At 46.3% G+C, this 17,932-nt stretch overlaps 2 protein-coding genes across 7 annotated transcripts in view; both read left to right on the top strand.

Annotated features, from left to right (window-relative positions):
- The window catches only part of LOC148333023 (protein furry homolog), a 41,543-nt gene extending 38,418 nt beyond the window's left edge, over positions 1-3,125 (top strand). For 5 of the 6 annotated variants that reach the window (XM_088301480.1, XM_088301478.1, XM_088301479.1 and 2 more), the window contains exons 59-62: positions 452-469; positions 650-760; positions 973-1,169; positions 1,766-3,125. In XM_088301480.1, coding sequence (XP_088157606.1) covers positions 452-469; positions 650-760; positions 973-1,169; positions 1,766-2,012 — 573 coding nt within the window. In that variant the 3' untranslated portion in view covers positions 2,013-3,125. The remainder of the gene's footprint in view (positions 1-451; positions 470-649; positions 761-972; positions 1,170-1,765) is intronic. The other variant, XM_088301483.1, reaches the window with a different exon arrangement.
- A 711-nt stretch (positions 3,126-3,836) lies between these two features.
- Positions 3,837-17,694, top strand: brca2 (BRCA2 DNA repair associated). The gene is made up of 27 exons (XM_088301212.1): positions 3,837-3,997; positions 4,161-4,265; positions 4,885-5,121; positions 5,386-5,434; positions 5,507-5,559; positions 5,855-5,883; positions 5,960-6,071; positions 6,150-6,205; positions 6,288-6,378; positions 6,538-7,080; positions 7,390-12,261; positions 12,341-12,439; positions 12,814-12,883; positions 12,960-13,237; positions 13,317-13,501; positions 13,699-13,886; positions 14,004-14,174; positions 14,290-14,605; positions 14,891-15,046; positions 15,236-15,383; positions 15,572-15,681; positions 15,860-16,061; positions 16,138-16,304; positions 16,395-16,533; positions 16,604-16,845; positions 17,020-17,148; positions 17,215-17,694. The coding sequence occupies exons 2-27, from the start codon at positions 4,232-4,234 to the stop codon at positions 17,578-17,580; spliced, it is 9,042 nt and encodes a 3,013-aa protein (XP_088157338.1). The 5' UTR covers positions 3,837-3,997; positions 4,161-4,231; the 3' UTR covers positions 17,581-17,694.
- The last annotated feature ends 238 nt before the right edge of the window (positions 17,695-17,932 follow it).

A 17,932-nucleotide genomic window follows, 5' to 3' on the forward strand; every position in this document is an offset into this window, starting at 1 on the left:
TTCTGGGTGGCAGAAAAGAAAAGCAAGTGGCTACTGCTGACTGAAAGTGAAAACCAGAACTCAAACTGCTTAAAATATAAAAAAGTATTCATTTGCAACGGCATTTTAACCAGTGTTACTCTTTTGTGTGCTCCCAAAAAAAACTTTTTCCACACAATGTCTTGTCTGCAACGCACATGCGCATAATTGATCCATGATTCAGAACCGAAGCATTGTGGGTAGCGAAGTTTCATGGCTGACCCGTGTTAGCGTTAGCAACAGAGTCCGAAAGTGGGCGCATTCCACCAAATGACTTCAAACGATGTTAACTTTCCTTTCATAGCAGCACGGCGGCTATAAACGAGCGCCCTAAAAAAATGAAACACGTTGCGACTTGCATGCCCTTCATTTGATGCTCTTTTTTTTTTTCTTTTTTTCTTTTTTTTGCTCTCTCATGTTTCTGTTCTTGTAGCAAATGGAATCTCTGGCTGTAAGTTGGACCGGGATTTTATCATTCCTCTAAAGTGACTTGCTTCATGTGCGGTTTGGTGGTTTTAGTTGCAAATTTTGTGACGCTTAGAAAAGCACAGAATAAAATGTCGAATCAAAAATGAATACTAAATAAATAAAAAAAATAATAAAGAGTGTGTTTTTTTTTGTTTCTTTTCAGCAACTGGAGCTGTGTCAAAGACTCTACAAACTCCACTTTCAACTGTTACTGCTGTTTCAGTCGTACTGTAAGCTGGTTGAGCAGGTCTACGCAATCAGCTCTCTTCCCAAAGTAAGTTCACTCGTCTGTCACTCGAAACAGAAGAATAATCATTTGACTCGCTTGAAATCATGGAAATGCCAATAATCCGTTCGTGCGCCACAAAAACGCAACATTTTTGTCACCTGTTTTGGTCTTTTTTGTTTACTCAGGAAAAAAAACGTTGAAATGCTTCATCCAAATGTTTTCCACGTTGACTTTGTTGAATGTGATGTGGCTCGTAGCTCAGCGACATGTCCCGAGAGCTGAGCGACTTGAGCAGCCAACTGCGAGCGGCGGCGGCGGCGTCGGTGCAAGAAGATAAAAGAACGCGGGGCGAGCCGTCTGCCTTCAGCTCGTCCGAGGCGGCCGTGCAGGCCATCCTGGAAGTTCTCAAGAGCAACGGCTTCGCCTCGGCCATTCGCTACATTCGAGAGTGCAGGTGAGATCAAGCAATGTCTCGTGTCAGCCAATCAGCTCCCTCCGGCCAGGTTTTCCTTGTTGTCTCGTCACTTTCCTTCCCTGGTTTCTTTCCGTCCTTGTTGGTTCAATGTCTCCTGTCAAGTGTGTGTCGTCCTGTCCTCCATGTCATAGTCAAGTCCTTGTGTTTTGTTGATCCTGTAGCATTTTGTTCATTCCAAGTTCCTTGTTTTCTTTTCATGTAATACCCCTTTAAGGGCTTTTTTTTCTTTTTTTTGATGAGATTTACGACAATTACTTTTGCAGCTCGCCTTATTTTTTTTCCCATCTCCGCTGTCTACGTCACAGCAAGGAGGCATGTCAATCATTTTGAGCCATTATTTAACTAAAAATGATCCAAATTCTCTGATTTCAGCCTCACAGAAGTCATCAACATTTTTCCCTATTTTTACAGTTTATAAACAGTAATTGGGAAAGAAGGATTTTTTTTGGTGCAATTATTCAATTAATATAAAGAATAATTGATTCAGAAAATATTTGCTAGTGACAGTGTGTTTAACGTGGACGTCCTTGGTCAAACTGCAGCTTGACCTCCAACTCGAATGGTTTTCATTCCAGAACAACGTGGCCCAACGACATCTTTGGCGGCCCCTCGGAGGACGAGATCCAGACGCTGCTCAGCATTTACTTCCGCCACCAGACTCTGGGCCGGACGGGCACGTTGGCTCTGGTGGGTTGCAAGCGGGACCTCAGCGACGTCTCGGCCAAGCTGACCGAGCTCAACGGGGAGATGCGCGACGTGATCGGCCGGGCCACCGTCGCCGCCTTCCTGCCTGACGCCAAGGTGTCGGGCTCCAGCCTCTGACCGCGACCCGCTCGCCGCCTTTTCTTGCACTACTAACACGGCATTCACACGCAAGTGCGTCCGGAAAGTATTCACACATTTCTTCTGTTACAGCCTTTTTCCAAAATAGAATCAATTCCCTTTTCCCGCTCAAAATTCGACACACAAACATGAAAAACATTTTTGAGGAGTTGGTTAAAAATAATTGCTAATGTTAAATGTCAGAGTGCATATCAGCAAAAAAATATTAACACAAGCTCCCAATACAACATTAGAATTTTGTATTTATTTATTTGATTAAAAATATCCATTAGTATTGACATTCTTTGTTGAATACCTTTTTATCTTTTAGCAGCAATTATGACGTGCCACAATCTTGGCACACCAATTTCCGGGCAGTTTGGCGCCTTTGGTCTCGGCAGCACGGTGAATACTTAGCGGATGCACCTTAAATCAAAATAACCTACCAAAGCTTTGCAATACATCTTAAAGGGGAATTGTGCAATTTTCTTTCACACATGTGAAAGAATTTTACTGTGCAGAAATTGAATGTATTTGAGAGGAAAACATATTAAGAGAGGATTTATTACTTAGTCGCTTATCAATATGTGTGCGTGTGTGTGTGTGTGTTTGTGTACCTGTGTGTCCGTGCGGGATTTTATCTGGCGGCCATTTTAGTTGAGGATTACGGACGCCGATTCAAATCGACTGTATTCAAACTACTTTGAAATGCTGCAGATCTACTGTTACGCTGTGAGTGTGCGTTACAGCTTACGAAAAAAAACAAAAAAAAATGCTGTACTTTGTACATGGAGGAGCTTTTTAGCAAATTACATTATTTATATTTCAGAATAAATACTATTTTTTTCAAACCCTTTACACACACCTGCAAATCTTTGTCTGCTTATGAATAAACCTATTTTCAATGAAAAACTGTACATAGCGATTTTGGAAGCTTTACTTGAGTCTATTTTTATCAACTTGCATTGTGATTTGAATATATAGAGCGTAGGGGCGATACATATTTTTAAAGATGTAGTTGTCGGATGTTGTAAATAGTCTTTGCCATGTACTGAATTTGGTGTTGAGTCAACTTGTGTTTCAATAAAAAAAAATTACCTTTGTCAAATGTCATTCATTTGTAAGATGAGTGTTTTGGGGACACTCCAACAGAAATGATGTGTGAATGGTGAAAAATGGACTGTGTTACTTTAGAAGCAATGCAAAAAAGGACCGGAAGTGACTGATGATTTTCTGAGCCCATACAATGTATAACATGACAAAAGCTGATTTTTTTTTTTTGTACGTTAGCCAAGTCTATAGCATTTAATATAATAATACATCATAATTAAATGCAATTTATCTATTTATAATGAAAACATAAAAATATATTTTTTATTTATTTCATTCATTTAAAGATAATTGTAATTGAAATGAAATCATTTTTTCATTAAATATCCCCCGTAGTCATTTGCTTATGTTTAGTATTCTAACTTTTAAATGAATTATTTTTATTTGTCTTATTGCATCGTAAAATGTTTTCATTGAAAGTATTCATTTAGTAAACCATCTGATTAAAATCCTTTACCATTATATGTATTATTATTACTAATTTCAAATGTGATGGACTCATTGGCTTCACCTTGTGAATTTTATTTTGAAGGCAAGCCTAAACGTACCTGAATAGCTACTACATTTAACAATAATAATAAAAATAAATAACAATATATTCAACTGATATGTTTCTAAATATTATTATTCTGTATTTTCATCCAGTAATTCGCCTAATCTTCAGTCTTATTTTGAAGGCGAGTCTCTCGTAGTTCCTGTATCCGGCGTGGCGCGCCAAGTTTGTTTGGTGCAAAAACTAGCTTAACTGTTGATCCTTAAACATTAGCGTGAATCTTCGACACATTTCGGCCAAGTTCGGCTCGTTTTTGTCTTATAGCGTTGACACTTTATGTGAAATATTGTGTCGTCCTGAAAGTTGACCTCACGCCGTTATGGTAAGTAAAGTTGCGTTCAAATCGTTTTGTAATGTAACTGTGGGTCTAAAACTTGGTCAATTTCTTAACAAACAGTGTAAACAAGGTTGCAATTTCGTACGTGACGTTTTAAGTGTGTTCAATCTCAATTGAGCTTCATTTCACGACTAATGTCCCTCTCCAGGTGTGCCAAACAGGACCAAATATTCGCGAGCATTTTAGTGTGGAAAAGTGGATTTCTTCCCTTCACGGAGTATGTACGACTATTTGACTGAAGAACTTTGCAAAGGTAACAAAACATAAACGACTGCTGGGGTGCGCAAGTATAAATTATAAAGAACCAAAAGATCGATTTACTGGAGGCCCTCAGGCCACAAATTCGCATCCATAGCAAAACGTCCTTTTCAAAAAATACGAAGTAAAAAAAAAAGTCCTTTTCATTATGACAGCTGAATATTTTAAATGAACTCGAGCTGCCATTTCTTATTCTTGTTTGCTTTTTATAAATCTAAAAATCTTAATCTACGCCTCTTTTGCTCGTTGCTTGTCCATGTTTCTTTTAGCCGTGAATTTTGATAGAATTTTATCTAGCAATTAATTACAAAATATAAAGACATGTATTTATAAATTACATTTAAATCAACAAAATGCGCTCAGATATAAAAGAACAGTGTTTAAAAGTAATGGATATAGTTCTGGTTTCATACAAAGAACACACATTGAAATTAAGGTTTTGGTTTTGAGACACAATTTGGGTTTCAAATAAGGGATCGGCTTTACATTAACTGCACAGCCCGAGTTTCAATGCCTGGTCAGGGATTTAAGTCATGGTCAGTCAGTGATTCATTTGAGAGTTTCAAAGGTGCTTTTTGTTTTTCTCAATGACAGTCTTCTTCTTTTCATGGCAGAGTTGGGAGAGGTGGACCCCGACTGGTTCCAGGTGTTGACCAACCGAGCGTCCTCTAGGGAAGGAAACCTTTTTGATTCAGACGATCAAGAAGAACTTTGTCCCAACCAGGAGGCAAACTTCAAGACCCCTTTGCGCAAACCTGCTGCTGCCGACGTGGCACACATTCCACAATCTTCAACACCTCAGGTGTTCAGACGCAGCTATGTTGCGTCCGAGAACATTGACGACAAACAAGGTAAGGACAATTGGATTTTTCGGATTTGAATCGATTCAAATGATGGTATCAAGTCAAATGAGGTTTTTCCAGAAGTGGGCATTTTACTAAAGTTTGCTGGTTTGTTTTCACTCCTTGGGGAGCAATGCAACTTTAAGCCATCAACTTTGATTGTGTCTTGGCAAAAATAACTATGCTAATGTAACTTGATGTTCTAGCTTTTAGATTTATTTCTTTATTTTTTTGCTAAGTGTTCAAAACGTGCAGCTTTTTTTCCTGCTTTAGAGAATGACCCGCTGCCATGGGCCGCCAGGAGTCCGTGTTTGTTGGACACGTAAGTGAATTGATGCTTCCGCTGCATATTTCGAAGAAACCTGTTAAACGACCTCATGGTGTCATCACGCAGGGCCTCGTGTTCAAAAGATGGATATGCTCAACCACGCACTCCCAACTGGTTTGGTAATTATTTATTTATTTTTTAATTGAAATTTGCTCCACTGTTTTCATTTTTCTTCTTGTGATCGTCATATTGAATGTGTCAATGATATTATACTTACTAGAGACGCAAAACAAAATGTTTTGAATTAAGGTTAAATAAAAACAAAATAAAAAATCTAATCAAGCCTTTAATTTAATTTTTCTTTACACTGTTTTAGTTTTTTGTTTTTTTTCGAAAATGCTGTTTTTTAACATTTTGAATGCATTTTTTCCACATTTTTTATTTTTCATGTTTTTTTATTTCTATTATTTTCAGATCTGCTTCACACGACACAAGCGTCCCCAGTAAGTCAATTTATTCCAACATAAATGTTACACCATCGAGATGAAAATGACAACCTTCTGCTTTGAAATGATGCAGGCCACTTCTGCCCAACGCATCTCCGAAAGTCTGGGCGCCGACGTTCACCCCGATATATCGTGGACCAGCTCGCTGAATACGCCACCTGTGCTGCCTTCCACCCTCATTTTATGTAAGCAATCCTTTGTTTCTTTTTCCCGTTGTATGTGGCAAACTTTACAGTCACCGTGTTATTTTTGTCGACCTTCAGCCAAAACAGATCCCAGTCCCAGCCCCATGAAAGTTTGTATGGACAAGAGTGCTGTGGTGAGGTCTTGTGTAGTTTATCTAAACCGTGCACTAACTTGATGTTATTTATGACATTGCCACTCTTTTTTTTTCTTCTCAGCTGGTTCGGAAGCTCTTCCCTTCTCTGTCCAACGATTCCACAAAGGGAGTAGCGTCCCCAAAAAGCAATGACCAACTTGAGATTCTGCAAGGTATTCCAAATGCTGCTGCAGTCATCTCTTGACTTGTCAGTTCAAAATATCCTGTGACGACCAGTTGAAATCAAACGACTAATATCTCCCCCCAAAAAAATAAAAAATCTGAGCAAGATGCAACAACTGAATCTTAAACACTCCCTCTCCAATCTGCAGATTCTGATTCCCCAGAGGCCGAACCTCATCCAACATCCCGAACGTCCCCTCAGAGATCCCCGCAGCACAGCCATGGCACCTGGAGACTGGAACTCCCCGACGCCAACGAGGAGACGGCCGTCCGTAGCCCGGTGGCCCGTGTTGTTGACCGCACGCAAAACGGCCTCTCCGTGTTTTTGACCAACAGCAGTCCGGTCGAGAGGAAGGTCATAAGTGAGCGAACGAAAAGGAGGCAAAAAGATCACGACGGCCGTCCCTCGGATATCTCGTGTGAGTCCAAGCCAGAGTTTTCTGAACACAGACAATCTGACGGAGCGCCATGCGTAAATCCTCCGGTGGAAACTGAAAATGGACTTACACAGTGGTCGCCGTTGAGTTTATCGGACATTCCGGCCACCACCACAGCACAAGTAGAGAGTGAACGGAATCCTGGCCGGCTGCTCACACCATCTTTGAACTCTGCTGGAATTCCCAAGAAAAAGATCAAATTTATTTACACCGTTGATAAAAAGAAACACTCGCTGAAGAAGAACACCGTGCAAGGTATTTTGCAAAACACCTTCATCAATAAAATCTTTCTTGTCTAAGTATATATTTGGATATAGAATCAAACAAATTCATATTTGAAGGAAGTTGCCAACCTAAAATGAACATCTTTTCGACTATGAAATCTTGACGTAGGTTTTATTTTTATTTTTTTTGTTTTTTTTTTACATTCATGATGTGCATGTCTACACAATGTTCAAAATGAAATGGCTGAATTTTTAACCCCACTTGATTCACTCTATTTGCAATTCAGAGTATTGTTTTTCGTTGGATAGCAACAAAATTGTCTTTTGGACTTCATTTCAGGTCATAAGCAGCCTGCCCCGCTGATGCCAAAAGCCGATGACGGAGCAGGTGTTGGTCACGTCAGCGCTGGAAAGGAGGAGCATCAACAACGGGAAGATGCCACAAAAGAAAAGTTGCCTTCCTTGCTTCCAGCGAACACGAGAGATTCGGAAATGTCGCAGCTTTGCCGAGCCTTTGCGCAAGACTTGAGCCAAATGTCGTATCCGGGCGCACCCCCAAAAGTGGGACCGCCCCCTCCTCTTTGTGCTCCGCCCCCTCCTCCTTGTGGCTTCTCCCCGTCTGCCTGTCTGACTGCCCTGAAAGTTGCTCGACAAAAGGCCAAAAAGCAAGTCGAGGTTCACGGTGAAGCACTTGTCGACGAGCTCGCGGCGAGCGACAGCGGCTTCCTGTCGGCCGGTGCCGACGTCTCGAATGCAACTGTGGCCTGCGCAGAGAAATGGGAACCTTGTCACACGTGGACTTTGGAGTCCGCTCAGCGAAAAGAAAATGAAATGTTTTTGGAGGACGTTTTGCGTGACGCCGAGGATACATCAGAGCAAACGCAAGAAAGTTTCAACGACTTAGCCCGCCCTCTCGTTTCAGTTCAATCCAAAGATGGTGAAAGGACGCAAGAGATTGGGAAAGTTTCTCTCCCCACAATTCAAGTGTCAGGATTTAAAACGGCTTCGAACAAAAGTATTCAAATATCGGCAGCCAACCTGCAGAAAGCCAAACGACTCTTTGACGAATGTGATCAGCGGCGACCAATCAAGAGCGTCCGCGATGAGGAAATTCCCACCACATCCGGAATTGTCTCGGAAAAGTGTAGGTGGAAAAATATTGATGAAAATAATTGCAAGACAAAAGAGTCACGACAAGACTCCTCTCGGTCCGTCAAACAAGTTGAAAATGCTCCAGAAAGTTCCGGAAACGTAAACAAAGCCATCAGTTGCGATGGTGATGCCGAAGAAGAAATTCCTGCCGTGTCGTCTTCGGCCTCGAGCCGTCTACCGAGAGTTTCCCCGAACAACTCTGCGCGTTTGAAAGAGGATCACGTGACATTTGACGGTTCCGAGCGAAACGACTCGCTTGAAGGCTTCTCTCCGTCCGTCAAAGTGGTTTTGAATACGACAAAAAGTCCCGGAAGCGCCGACCCGGTCGCATGTCACGCTGATCGAGCCTCCGAATGCGACGGCGATGCCGGAGAGGCGATTCCGGCGACGTCGCCTCCCGCTTCCTGGGCCCAAAACTGCCAGCTGACCGCCTCCCAGAATGCTGACGTGAAGGCGTTGTGCTCGCTCCTGGAAGAAGCGGGCAGCCAGTTTGACTTCACGCAGTTCAGAACCATGACGTCAAAACAACCGAGTAAAGACGGTTCCGCCCCGTCAACGAAAGCTGACAAAGACCTCGACCCAAACTTGCTCTCCGGCATCAATTTCGATGACAGCTTTTGCGCTGAGGCAAAAAAGAAAATGACCTCTGCGTCATGTGACGAACGGCAACACGCTGTTGCCACGCAACCCCGACGAGCGCATGCAATGGAAAAAGAAGAAGTGACAGTTGGAGAAAGCGTCCCGAGAGTTTACAAAAAATGTCTGAAGAAAACCAAACATTTGTTGCAGGAGAGTCCAGCACACGAGCAACGTGTCGAAAACGCTCGACACGTTCTGCACGGGCGCATCGCTCGGGAAGAACGTCAATTTGTTGACAGCGACAACACAAAGGAGCCGCTTCAAGATTTCTTTTCATCCGTCAAATCAAACCAAAACGCTCCAAAAAATCCCGGCGACGCGATTTCACGTGCACGTCAAGACGGCTTTGGGATGGCCAGCGGCAAAACGATTTTGATTTCGCCCGGAGCGATGCAAAAGGCTCGTTCTGTCTTCCAAGACTGTCCTCGTAAAAACGGACATCTTGCGGGGATTGAGACTTTCACGAAGGAAGCGGCGTCGTCGTCTGCGTCCCCGAATCTTGGCTCCTCCATCGATGGCTATTCGGGCGGCAGTTCTGGATTTTGCGTCGCCAAAGAGAAGGTCGAAATTGTGTCTGCTGAGGCCAAATGTCTTTTGCAAGAAGAGCAAAAAATCTTCTCAGGAATCAAACAAGTTGACCGTCGGCTGAGCGGATTCCAGACAGCCGGAGGCAAACAAGTTTCCGTTTCCTTCGCTGCTCTGAAGAAAGCAAAATCTTTGCTCCGTGTTTGTCATGAAGTTGAGGAACATCCCGTCGGTGAGCAACCGTCCCGGAAAAGTGGGCAGCCGTTGACTATCGAGGAGCCCGGCTCATTTTCAGCCAATGCTCTCTTTGACAGCCTCAGCGCCGCTTCGAAGAGTCCGTCTGTTTCTGGTCTTCGGAAAAATGTTGGCCAACGCGGAAATGAAACCAACATGGAGACCAAAGACGCTCAAAACGCTCCTGTTGCGAATGAAAACCCGTCGCTTCGTAACCTTGGAAACGACGCCAGTCCGTCGTTGGGGGTGGACTTTTCCACTTGGAGCGGCGGTGGTTTCTCGACTGCCGGTGGCAAAAAGATATCGGTGTCTGCCGCGTCGATGGCAAAAGCCAAACATCTTTTGCAAGAAGACCGCGAAGATGAAGCAAGCACACGATTGAAAATCAAAAGTGTCGTCCAACCGCCGGGCGGCTTGTCGTGGGACCGCGCGCATTTTCCCGGCAACTTTCTCTTTGACAATCTCGACGGCACTTCAGAGAGTCCGTCTGGTTCTGTTGTGACGGACGCTAAAACCGGACAGGCTGCGATTGTGGAGAAGACTGATCGTGTCGAAAATGAAAATGTACACAATTCTAAAAATGTGGACAACCACGCAAATCCGTCTTTGGGTCGTGGTTGTTTTTCGCTGAGCGTCGGCGGATTTTCGACTGCCAGTGGGAAGGAGGTGTTCGTGTCCGCGGCAGCCATGAACAAAGCCAAGCATCTTTTGCAAGAAGATCACGACGACGACGCGAGTTTGAAAATGAAACTCGGAAGCTTCTTAGATGATGAACGTGTGGACGTGACAGCTGGCGGCCAACACGTCAGCGTTTCCGCCGCTGCTCCTACGACAACCAATTTATTGCTTGAAGAAAAAAATGCGGTTGAGGAACATCAAGCCTCTTCCCCACCCCTGAGGAAAAATAAATTCCTGTCAGCTCGTGAGAAGCAAATGTCATTTTCCGAAAACGGTGACCTTGGCTCCTCTTCAGAGAGTCCAGCTGTGAAGATGTGTGACGCAAAACGAGGAAGTAGCACAAGCCAGGAAAAGTTGGCCGCTTGTTTTCCAAGCGCAGTTGTGACTCCCAAAAATGCGTCTTTACCCAACAAGGCAACGCTCGGAGCCGACGATTACATGGAAGGCATGACGGACTGGAATGGTCCAATGTCAAACGGGCGTTTGTCTGTCGTTGGTGCGACGGCGTTAAATGTGAAGATGGATGCTCAAATCGCTCCCGTTCCAAATGAAAACTTTCAGCATCAGAACGATCGCGAACAGCTTGGAAATCCAACTTTGGATTTGGGTCGGTCTTCTTTGAGCGCTGATGGATTCTCGACCGCCAGCGGGAACAAGATAAGCGTGTCTGCAGCGGCCGTGGCGAAAGCCGGCCTTTTCTTCCAAGACGACCTGAGCGCAAAAAAGAAACCCGGAAGCTTCTCGGGACTTGAGCGCCTCCACGGGCCGTCGGGTGGATTCCAGACGGCGGGAGGCAAACCAGTTGCCGTTTCCGCCGCTGCTCTTCAGAGAGCAAAATTCTCGCTTGATGATTCGGATTCAGTCGGGGAGCAACTCTCTGGAAAAAATGAGAAACGTTCAGCCGACTCTCTCTCGGGCCATCTCGACTCTTCTTCCGAAAGTCCAGACAAGGACATGATGGACTTTAACGATCTGCTCGAGGTCAACGTTGGAAACCAGAATGCCGCACCGTTTGTAGACCATCAAAGCAAAAGGCATCAAACGAACCCGGCCAACCGTGCACTTTCATCTTCGGGGATTTTTTCTTCTTCCCTGAGCGCCAGCCGATTCTCGACTGCCGGTGGGAAGAGCGTGCTTGTTTCTGAAGACGCGAAGATGAGCGTCAAAACTCTCTTCAGTGACGTTGACGATGAAAACCAGAAGTTCCAGCGCAACGCGAGTTTGCAAAATGTTGGATTTCAGATGGCCGGCGGAAGAAAAGGGCCGACTCGGTCCGCAAAATCTTTCTTGGGTGAGAGTCATGAAAACGCAACTGATGCGGCCCGCACGGCTTCGTCCAGTTGTGGCTTCAGCACCGCCAGTGGCAAAAAAGTTCTTGTGTCGGACAAAGCGATGGCGAGAGCAAAATGCCTGCTGGATGAAAGTGTCATGGACAAAGATGGCGGCAAGAACGCAAATAATCACTCGAGCGAGGAACAGGACGGGAAAACGCGCGTCCGAGCCAGCAAAACAAGCAATTGTGGATTCCGCGCAGCCAGTGGGAAGCCCGTTTCCTTTTCCACCGAAGCCCTCCAGAAAGCCAAAGCTTTGTTTGACGACATCGGCCAAACAGGCGCGAGCGTGCCTTGGATATCCGGACGTGCTCGAGGTCAAAGCGCCTGCTTAAAAGCAAAAAAGCCCAAAATGGCCGGCGAAGAGGTCGACATCCACAGACGGGAAACGTCCGACACGTTGGGCGGAGAAACGACTCGCACGGCCGAGGAACCTGCACTTGTGAACTTGGAGTCTTTTGGCCTGACTGACTGCACCGAAACGCAGCAGTTGTTTCTGGCCCAGGAGGCGCTGGACTGCACAAAAGCTCTGCTGCAGGACGAGAGTCTCGCCGGGCCGTCCATGACGTTGGAAAACGCGCAGACGAAGAACAACTCTGGCCGACCTGCGCAAGCGCAAACGCGTGAGAAAGGATCTGTCACACTTTTGGCCGGTAAAGATCCGATCAGAATCTTGGACTTGTTTTAGGGCATCAACTAATTGTTGTGGAATTATTGTCTCAAATATTCCAGCGCCGCCGACCTCTAAACGAGATCTACTCCACGAATTTGACAGATCGTGTGACAGTCGGCGAGGATCAAAGCTCTGCCCGCAAACAAGTTCTCCCAATGGTAAGCACAACTTTTTTTTTTGTCCTTGTTTTCTTTTCGCACAACTTTTTTTTTTGTCCTTGTTTTCTTTTCGCACAACTTTTTTTTTTGTCCTTGTTTTCTTTTTGTATATTTAAACATGCTAATCAGAACATTTGAGGTCTCGTACGTTCTCTTTCAAGACACTGGTCGACTTTTCAACAATTCTGACAGTAGTGTGTCTTGAAATGACGGGAAATATTTTCGTTTCTTTCTCATTATCTGTCGGAGGCAAAATGACAAGTGGTATCGTTACTTGGTATCTGCGTCTGCTCAATAGTTTTTTTTTTTTTTTGTGGATTGACTGGTTCAAAAATGTTCCATTTTATGTATTTTTTTATTTGTGTCTTTCTAAGGTCTAATAAAGGACAGGCCAGTGTTCAAGTACAACGCCTCGCTTGGCCCCAACATCACCAGACCGCTCAGGTGAGCCGCCAGTCGAAACGGTTCCGATCATCACACGTGCCGCCATCGCACGGTAAAGTTCTCATTCGTCGTGCAGAGACGGCACGGCTTACGTAGAAGCTGCTGCGTCGCCGAGGAGCGACCAGCAGCCCTCAACGGCGGGGACGACTTTTCTTCCTCCATTTTTCAAGATGACCGAGGCAGGCCAAAGGAGGAGCAACGGAAAATCACCTCCAGCCTTTATTCCGCCGTTTAAAAGACAAAGAACAACAGTTGAAGAAAGTTCCGCGGAAGTCTTGGCGCAAAACAACTCGGACCTTCACACAAGCGCCTCGGACCAAAAGATGACCGGTCGAAGCCGCCCGACTTACACATGTACGAGTCGAGGGAAAACATTTTGCGTCTTTTCGATTCTTGACACGGGAAAAATGAATCGTTTTCGTCGTGTCTCCAGGGACGCCGCTCGAGAATGTCGAGCTGGCGCGAGACATGCAAGAAATGAGGATCAGGAAGAAGAAGCGGCAGACCGTCAGGCCTCTGCCTGGCAGCTTGTTGCGAGCCAAAACCTCGGGAGCGACGAGGATACGTTTGAAGGAGGCGGTGGCGCCGAGGGCTCCTGCCAAGTACAGCCGGAAGGAGGCGAGTTTTCACATCGCTTGACGTGGAGACGCAAAATAATATAAAAATGCTCGTATTCAAGTGAAGCAATCTCACCGCGTGGCAAGGCAAACCCGGTGGCGTCACTTTTCGCTACGAGTAAGGTGCCATTAGCAGTCCGGGTTTTTACAAATTCGTCCACGATGTGTTTGTGAAGGATCGTTGGCTTTGTTTTGCAGCTGTATGAATATGGAGTGCATCGGCACATCTGCGACATCGCCAGCCAGACTGCGGAGGCTTTCCGATTTCAGCTTGAGCTGTTCTTCAAAAAGGAAGCCTTAGCGGACGAAAGTGGCATTCAACTTGCGGACGGTGGGCGGCTGATTCCCAGCGAGGACGGCACGGCCGGCAAAGAGCAGTTCTACAGGTCCGTGATTGTCAAAACTTGGTTCAAGCTGCCAGGGAGTTTGAGAACTTGACGGAAGCCCGCTTTGAAAGGGACTTGAACAACTTGTTGACTTGCACGTGTGACGTCTCCCCGCAGAGCCTTGTGCGACACACCCGGCGTGGATCCCAAATTGCTTGGGGACGCGTGGGTGTACAATCACTACAGGTGGATCGTGTGGAAGCTGGCGTCCATGGAGAGGTCCTTCCCGCAAACTATGGGAGGCCTCTGCCTCACCCCTGAGAGGGTTCTGCTGCAGCTCAAGTACAGGTGAGGAAGGCGAGGCCTTCATTTGGCTCACCGATGGCGCTCGGCAGAATCTGTGCACCGAATCGGGTCAATCTTTAGATGGACTCGGCCCTCATCAAATAAACGTGTGCGTCAGATACGATGTGGAGGTGGACCACAGCCGCAGGCCCGCTCTGAGGAAGATCATGGAAAAGGACGAGACGGCGGCCAAAACGCTGGTTCTCTGCGTGTCCGAGGTGGTCTCACAAGGTCAAGTGGAAAAGTCGTGCGCGGTGGTGTGGCTGACGGATGGCTGGTACTCGGTGAAAGCACAGCTGGATGAGCCGTTAAGTCACCTGCTTCGTAAAGGACGACTCGCCGCAGGTGGGAAGATCATCACCCACGGCGCTCAGCTGCTCGGTTCGCAGGACGCCTGCGCGCCGCTGGAGGCGCCCCATTCGCTTATGTTGAAGGTACACGCGAGCCGTGTTTTTTTTTTTGTGTATTTTGTTGAATGGTTAGAGTAGGCCTCTGTGGCACACAAGTAAACGTGTGACTTGCGCTGAGCCGTTGTGTTGCTGGGACCTTTTTTTCCTGGCTCGCCATCTTCCTCTATAGCTGCACCCTTGCACACTTATCGAGTTGAAACTAGTTACGATCATAACAAACCAATTAAGAATCTCGAGTCGAATCTAAGAGTCTCCACAGTCTCTCACTTCCTTTGAGGCTGTCATTAACACTCCACGTTTCTTTTTAAGATTTTCGCCAACAGCAGCAGACCCGCGCGATGGGACACCAAATTGGGATTTTACGGAGATCCTCGGCCGTTCCTGCTTCCTCTGTCGTCGCTGTACAGTAACGGCGGACCTGTCGGTTGCGTGGACATCGTGGTGCTGAGAAGTTACCCCGTTCAGGTACTCGGTCGATGGCAACTTTTACTCAGCCGGGTCGCATGCGGTATTTCACTTTTGCCAAAATCTCCGCACAAACACCCCAAACAAATGTCCGTCATTTAGTGGAAGCCAATTTAATTGCACTGCCTGTCGGTTTTGCATCGCTAACAAATTGTAAATGAAATATTTTCCCTGCATGTTTGCATACAGTGGATGGAGCGGAAGTCAGACGGCGGTGTGGTCTTCCGCTCGGCCCGCGCCGAAGAGAAGGAGGAGGCTCGCTACAGCAGCCACAATGAGAAGGCCATGGAGGCGCTTTATGCCAAGATACAAGCCGAGTTTGAACGGGAGAGCAACGGTACGACTTGCGTCGACTCGTCAAGATTATTTCTATTGCGCAAGGTGGCAATTATCACGACTAAAGGTCCGCTTTCTAACTTTTGAGGGAGAGCGCGCATCTTTTTGGGTACCGATCGCAGAAGAGCGCTTGCCGAATACAAAAGACAACTGTTTATCGGGAGGAAATTAAATTGTGATCACTTGCAGACAGCAAACGTCAACTCAGAAGACGGACTGTGAGTCATCGAGATCTCGCAAGTTTGCAGGACGGGCAGGAACTCTACGAGGCCGTGGGGGACGACCTCGCTGGACTTGAGGTAAGAAAATTGTGTTTGGATGAGGAGGAAGGAAGGCGGGAGACGCTTTTATTGTTTCCTCTTTTGAGTTTATTCTTTTAGCTGTCGTTCTAGAAACGGAAACGGTCAACGCTGTGTCGCGAAATCGATTTTGAGGGAGATGGTTTTTAAGTCTTGGCCGTTGACGTCGTGCCTCCAGGCCCATCTGAGCGAGCAGCAGCTGGACAAACTGCGGACGTACAGCCGCTCGCTCATGGACAAGAAACAAGCAGAAATGCAAGATCGCTACCGTCGCGCAACCGAAAAGAATTCGGACGACGGAGGAGCGAGCTGCCCGAAGAGAGACGTCACCCCCGTCTGGAGACTTTGCGTCGCCGACTCTTTGAATCCCGCTGGCGACGGTGAGCTGCCATATTGGACCAGTTCACCGACAATACCGTATTTTATGTACTCAGGTCCTTTTTTTTTTTTTTAAAGTTTACCAATTGAGCCTTTGGCGCCCGTCCTCAGACGTGCAGGCCTTATTAAAGGAAGGTTGTCGCTACAAAGTCTACAATCTGGCCACGTCCGACAGGAAGAAGCGTGGCAGCGTTGCCGCACTTCAGCTCACCGCCACGAAGAAAACACAATTTCAAGACCTCCAGGTCAGCCGTTTTCATTCCTTTCGTTGCTTAATCGGCGGCGAGCTAATCAGCATTCACACAACTGACTTTTATTTTTGGGTTTTCATTTAGACTTCTCCGGAATGGTTATCAGCGTGCTTTCAACCGAGAGTGTCCACCGACTTTGTGGCTCTTCAAAACCTGGAATTCGCATCTCCGTGTGGAGAGGTTGATCTGACTGGATGTGTTGTCAATGTGGTCGATGGAAACGGTCCGTGCTCCTTTCTTCATCGACTTGGATTTCGGATTTTGAATTTGATATTTTCACTCCTCCCGCTCAGGCCCTTCTCCTGCCTTCTACCTGGCGGACTGCGACGTGAATTTTGTGAAAGTCCGTTGCTTCAGCAGCCTGGCGGACGTCATCCAACCCGGCGTGCTGTTGTCTCTGAGCAACCTGCAGCTGAGGGGCCGGTCCATCCGGCCCACCCCCGTCGTGTACGCGGGAGACCTCAGCGTCTTCTCCAGCAAGCCCAAAGAAGAGCATTTTCAAAAGGCCCTCGGACAGCTCAGGAACATTCTGCGGGTACGGCGTGACGGCCATCAATGTCTGAAGTTACAGCAGTTGCTCCTTCATTCTCTTGGCTCGACAACATTTCTCGCTGCTTGCTTGTTAAAAGAAGAGGGAAATGTGGAAATGCCCTGGGATACATGTTATGTTTGCATCCATTTTAATTATTGTCTTGTGCGTCCATTTTAGGAACAGGACAACTTCTTGAGATGCGCTGCCGACAAACTTTCCCAGGTGCTCAAATGGGATGTGAGGACCTCCGTCGGCTCTCCCACTCTGCCTCCGCAAACTCCACCCACGCAACACATGAGGACAAATGTAAACTTTCTTCGATACTTGCGCTCAGTTGCCCAATTTGGTTTGACATCGTGTTTCCCTTTGCAGACCACATCTCAGCAGCCAATCAGAAGCCTGGGCTGCTTCACCCCACTGAGCAGGAACTTTCAGCCGCCAGCCAACACGTCTTCATCGGAGAAAGACCCGAGAAGGTTGAAGAGGAGGCGAGCTGTGGACTACCTCTCTCGCGTGCCGTCGCCTCCGCCGTTGTTTCTCCCCCCGGGCCTGGCTGCTTCGCCCTCCGTCAAGAAGACCTTCAACCCTCCTCGGAGAGCCGGCACGCCCCGCACTTTAACTGAACACACCCCAAACCTCGCGCCTGGGTCTGCAAACCCGCCTGAGGAGGCGTGGGTTAATGACCATGAGCTCGCTATGATTGATACGCAGGCGTTACATTTCAATGATGCTTTATGACTGCAAACTACTTACACTAATTGCGTAAGTGAGCCACAATGTGAAGGAAAAAAAAAGAATAAATTATTTTTTTCAGTCTGTATATGATGGAGGTATTTGGAATGGAAAATAATAATCGGGCATATAAAGTTTGAAGAAGTCATACTGCTCTACTAGTTACTATTTGAGATTTAATATAAATATCAACATTCATGCAATATTACAAACAAGGTATAAATGTATATGTATATATATATATATATATATATATATATATATATATATATACGTGTGTGTGTGTGTATGTATTCGTATTTGGAGCATTTATGCTGAGAAAACTATTCGTTTCTCCTTGTAGGCAGGTTACGTCACT

Source organism: Idiotropiscis lumnitzeri, chromosome 7, assembly GCF_059441095.1.
Source record: "Idiotropiscis lumnitzeri isolate Australia: NSW breed Sydney's pygmy pipehorse chromosome 7, RoL_Ilum_1.0, whole genome shotgun sequence".
NCBI classification, from domain to species: Eukaryota; Metazoa; Chordata; class Actinopteri; order Syngnathiformes; family Syngnathidae; genus Idiotropiscis; species Idiotropiscis lumnitzeri.

Coding starts and splice junctions, on each gene's coding strand:
- brca2 (XM_088301212.1), top strand. CDS start 4,232: ATGTACGACTATTTGACTGAAGAACTTTGCAAAG. Junction 15,682..15,859: donor ACGACCTCGCTGGACTTGAG/GTAAGAAAATTG, acceptor TCGTGCCTCCAG/GCCCATCTGAGCGAGCAGCA. Junction 16,846..17,019: donor AGCTCAGGAACATTCTGCGG/GTACGGCGTGAC, acceptor CGTCCATTTTAG/GAACAGGACAACTTCTTGAG.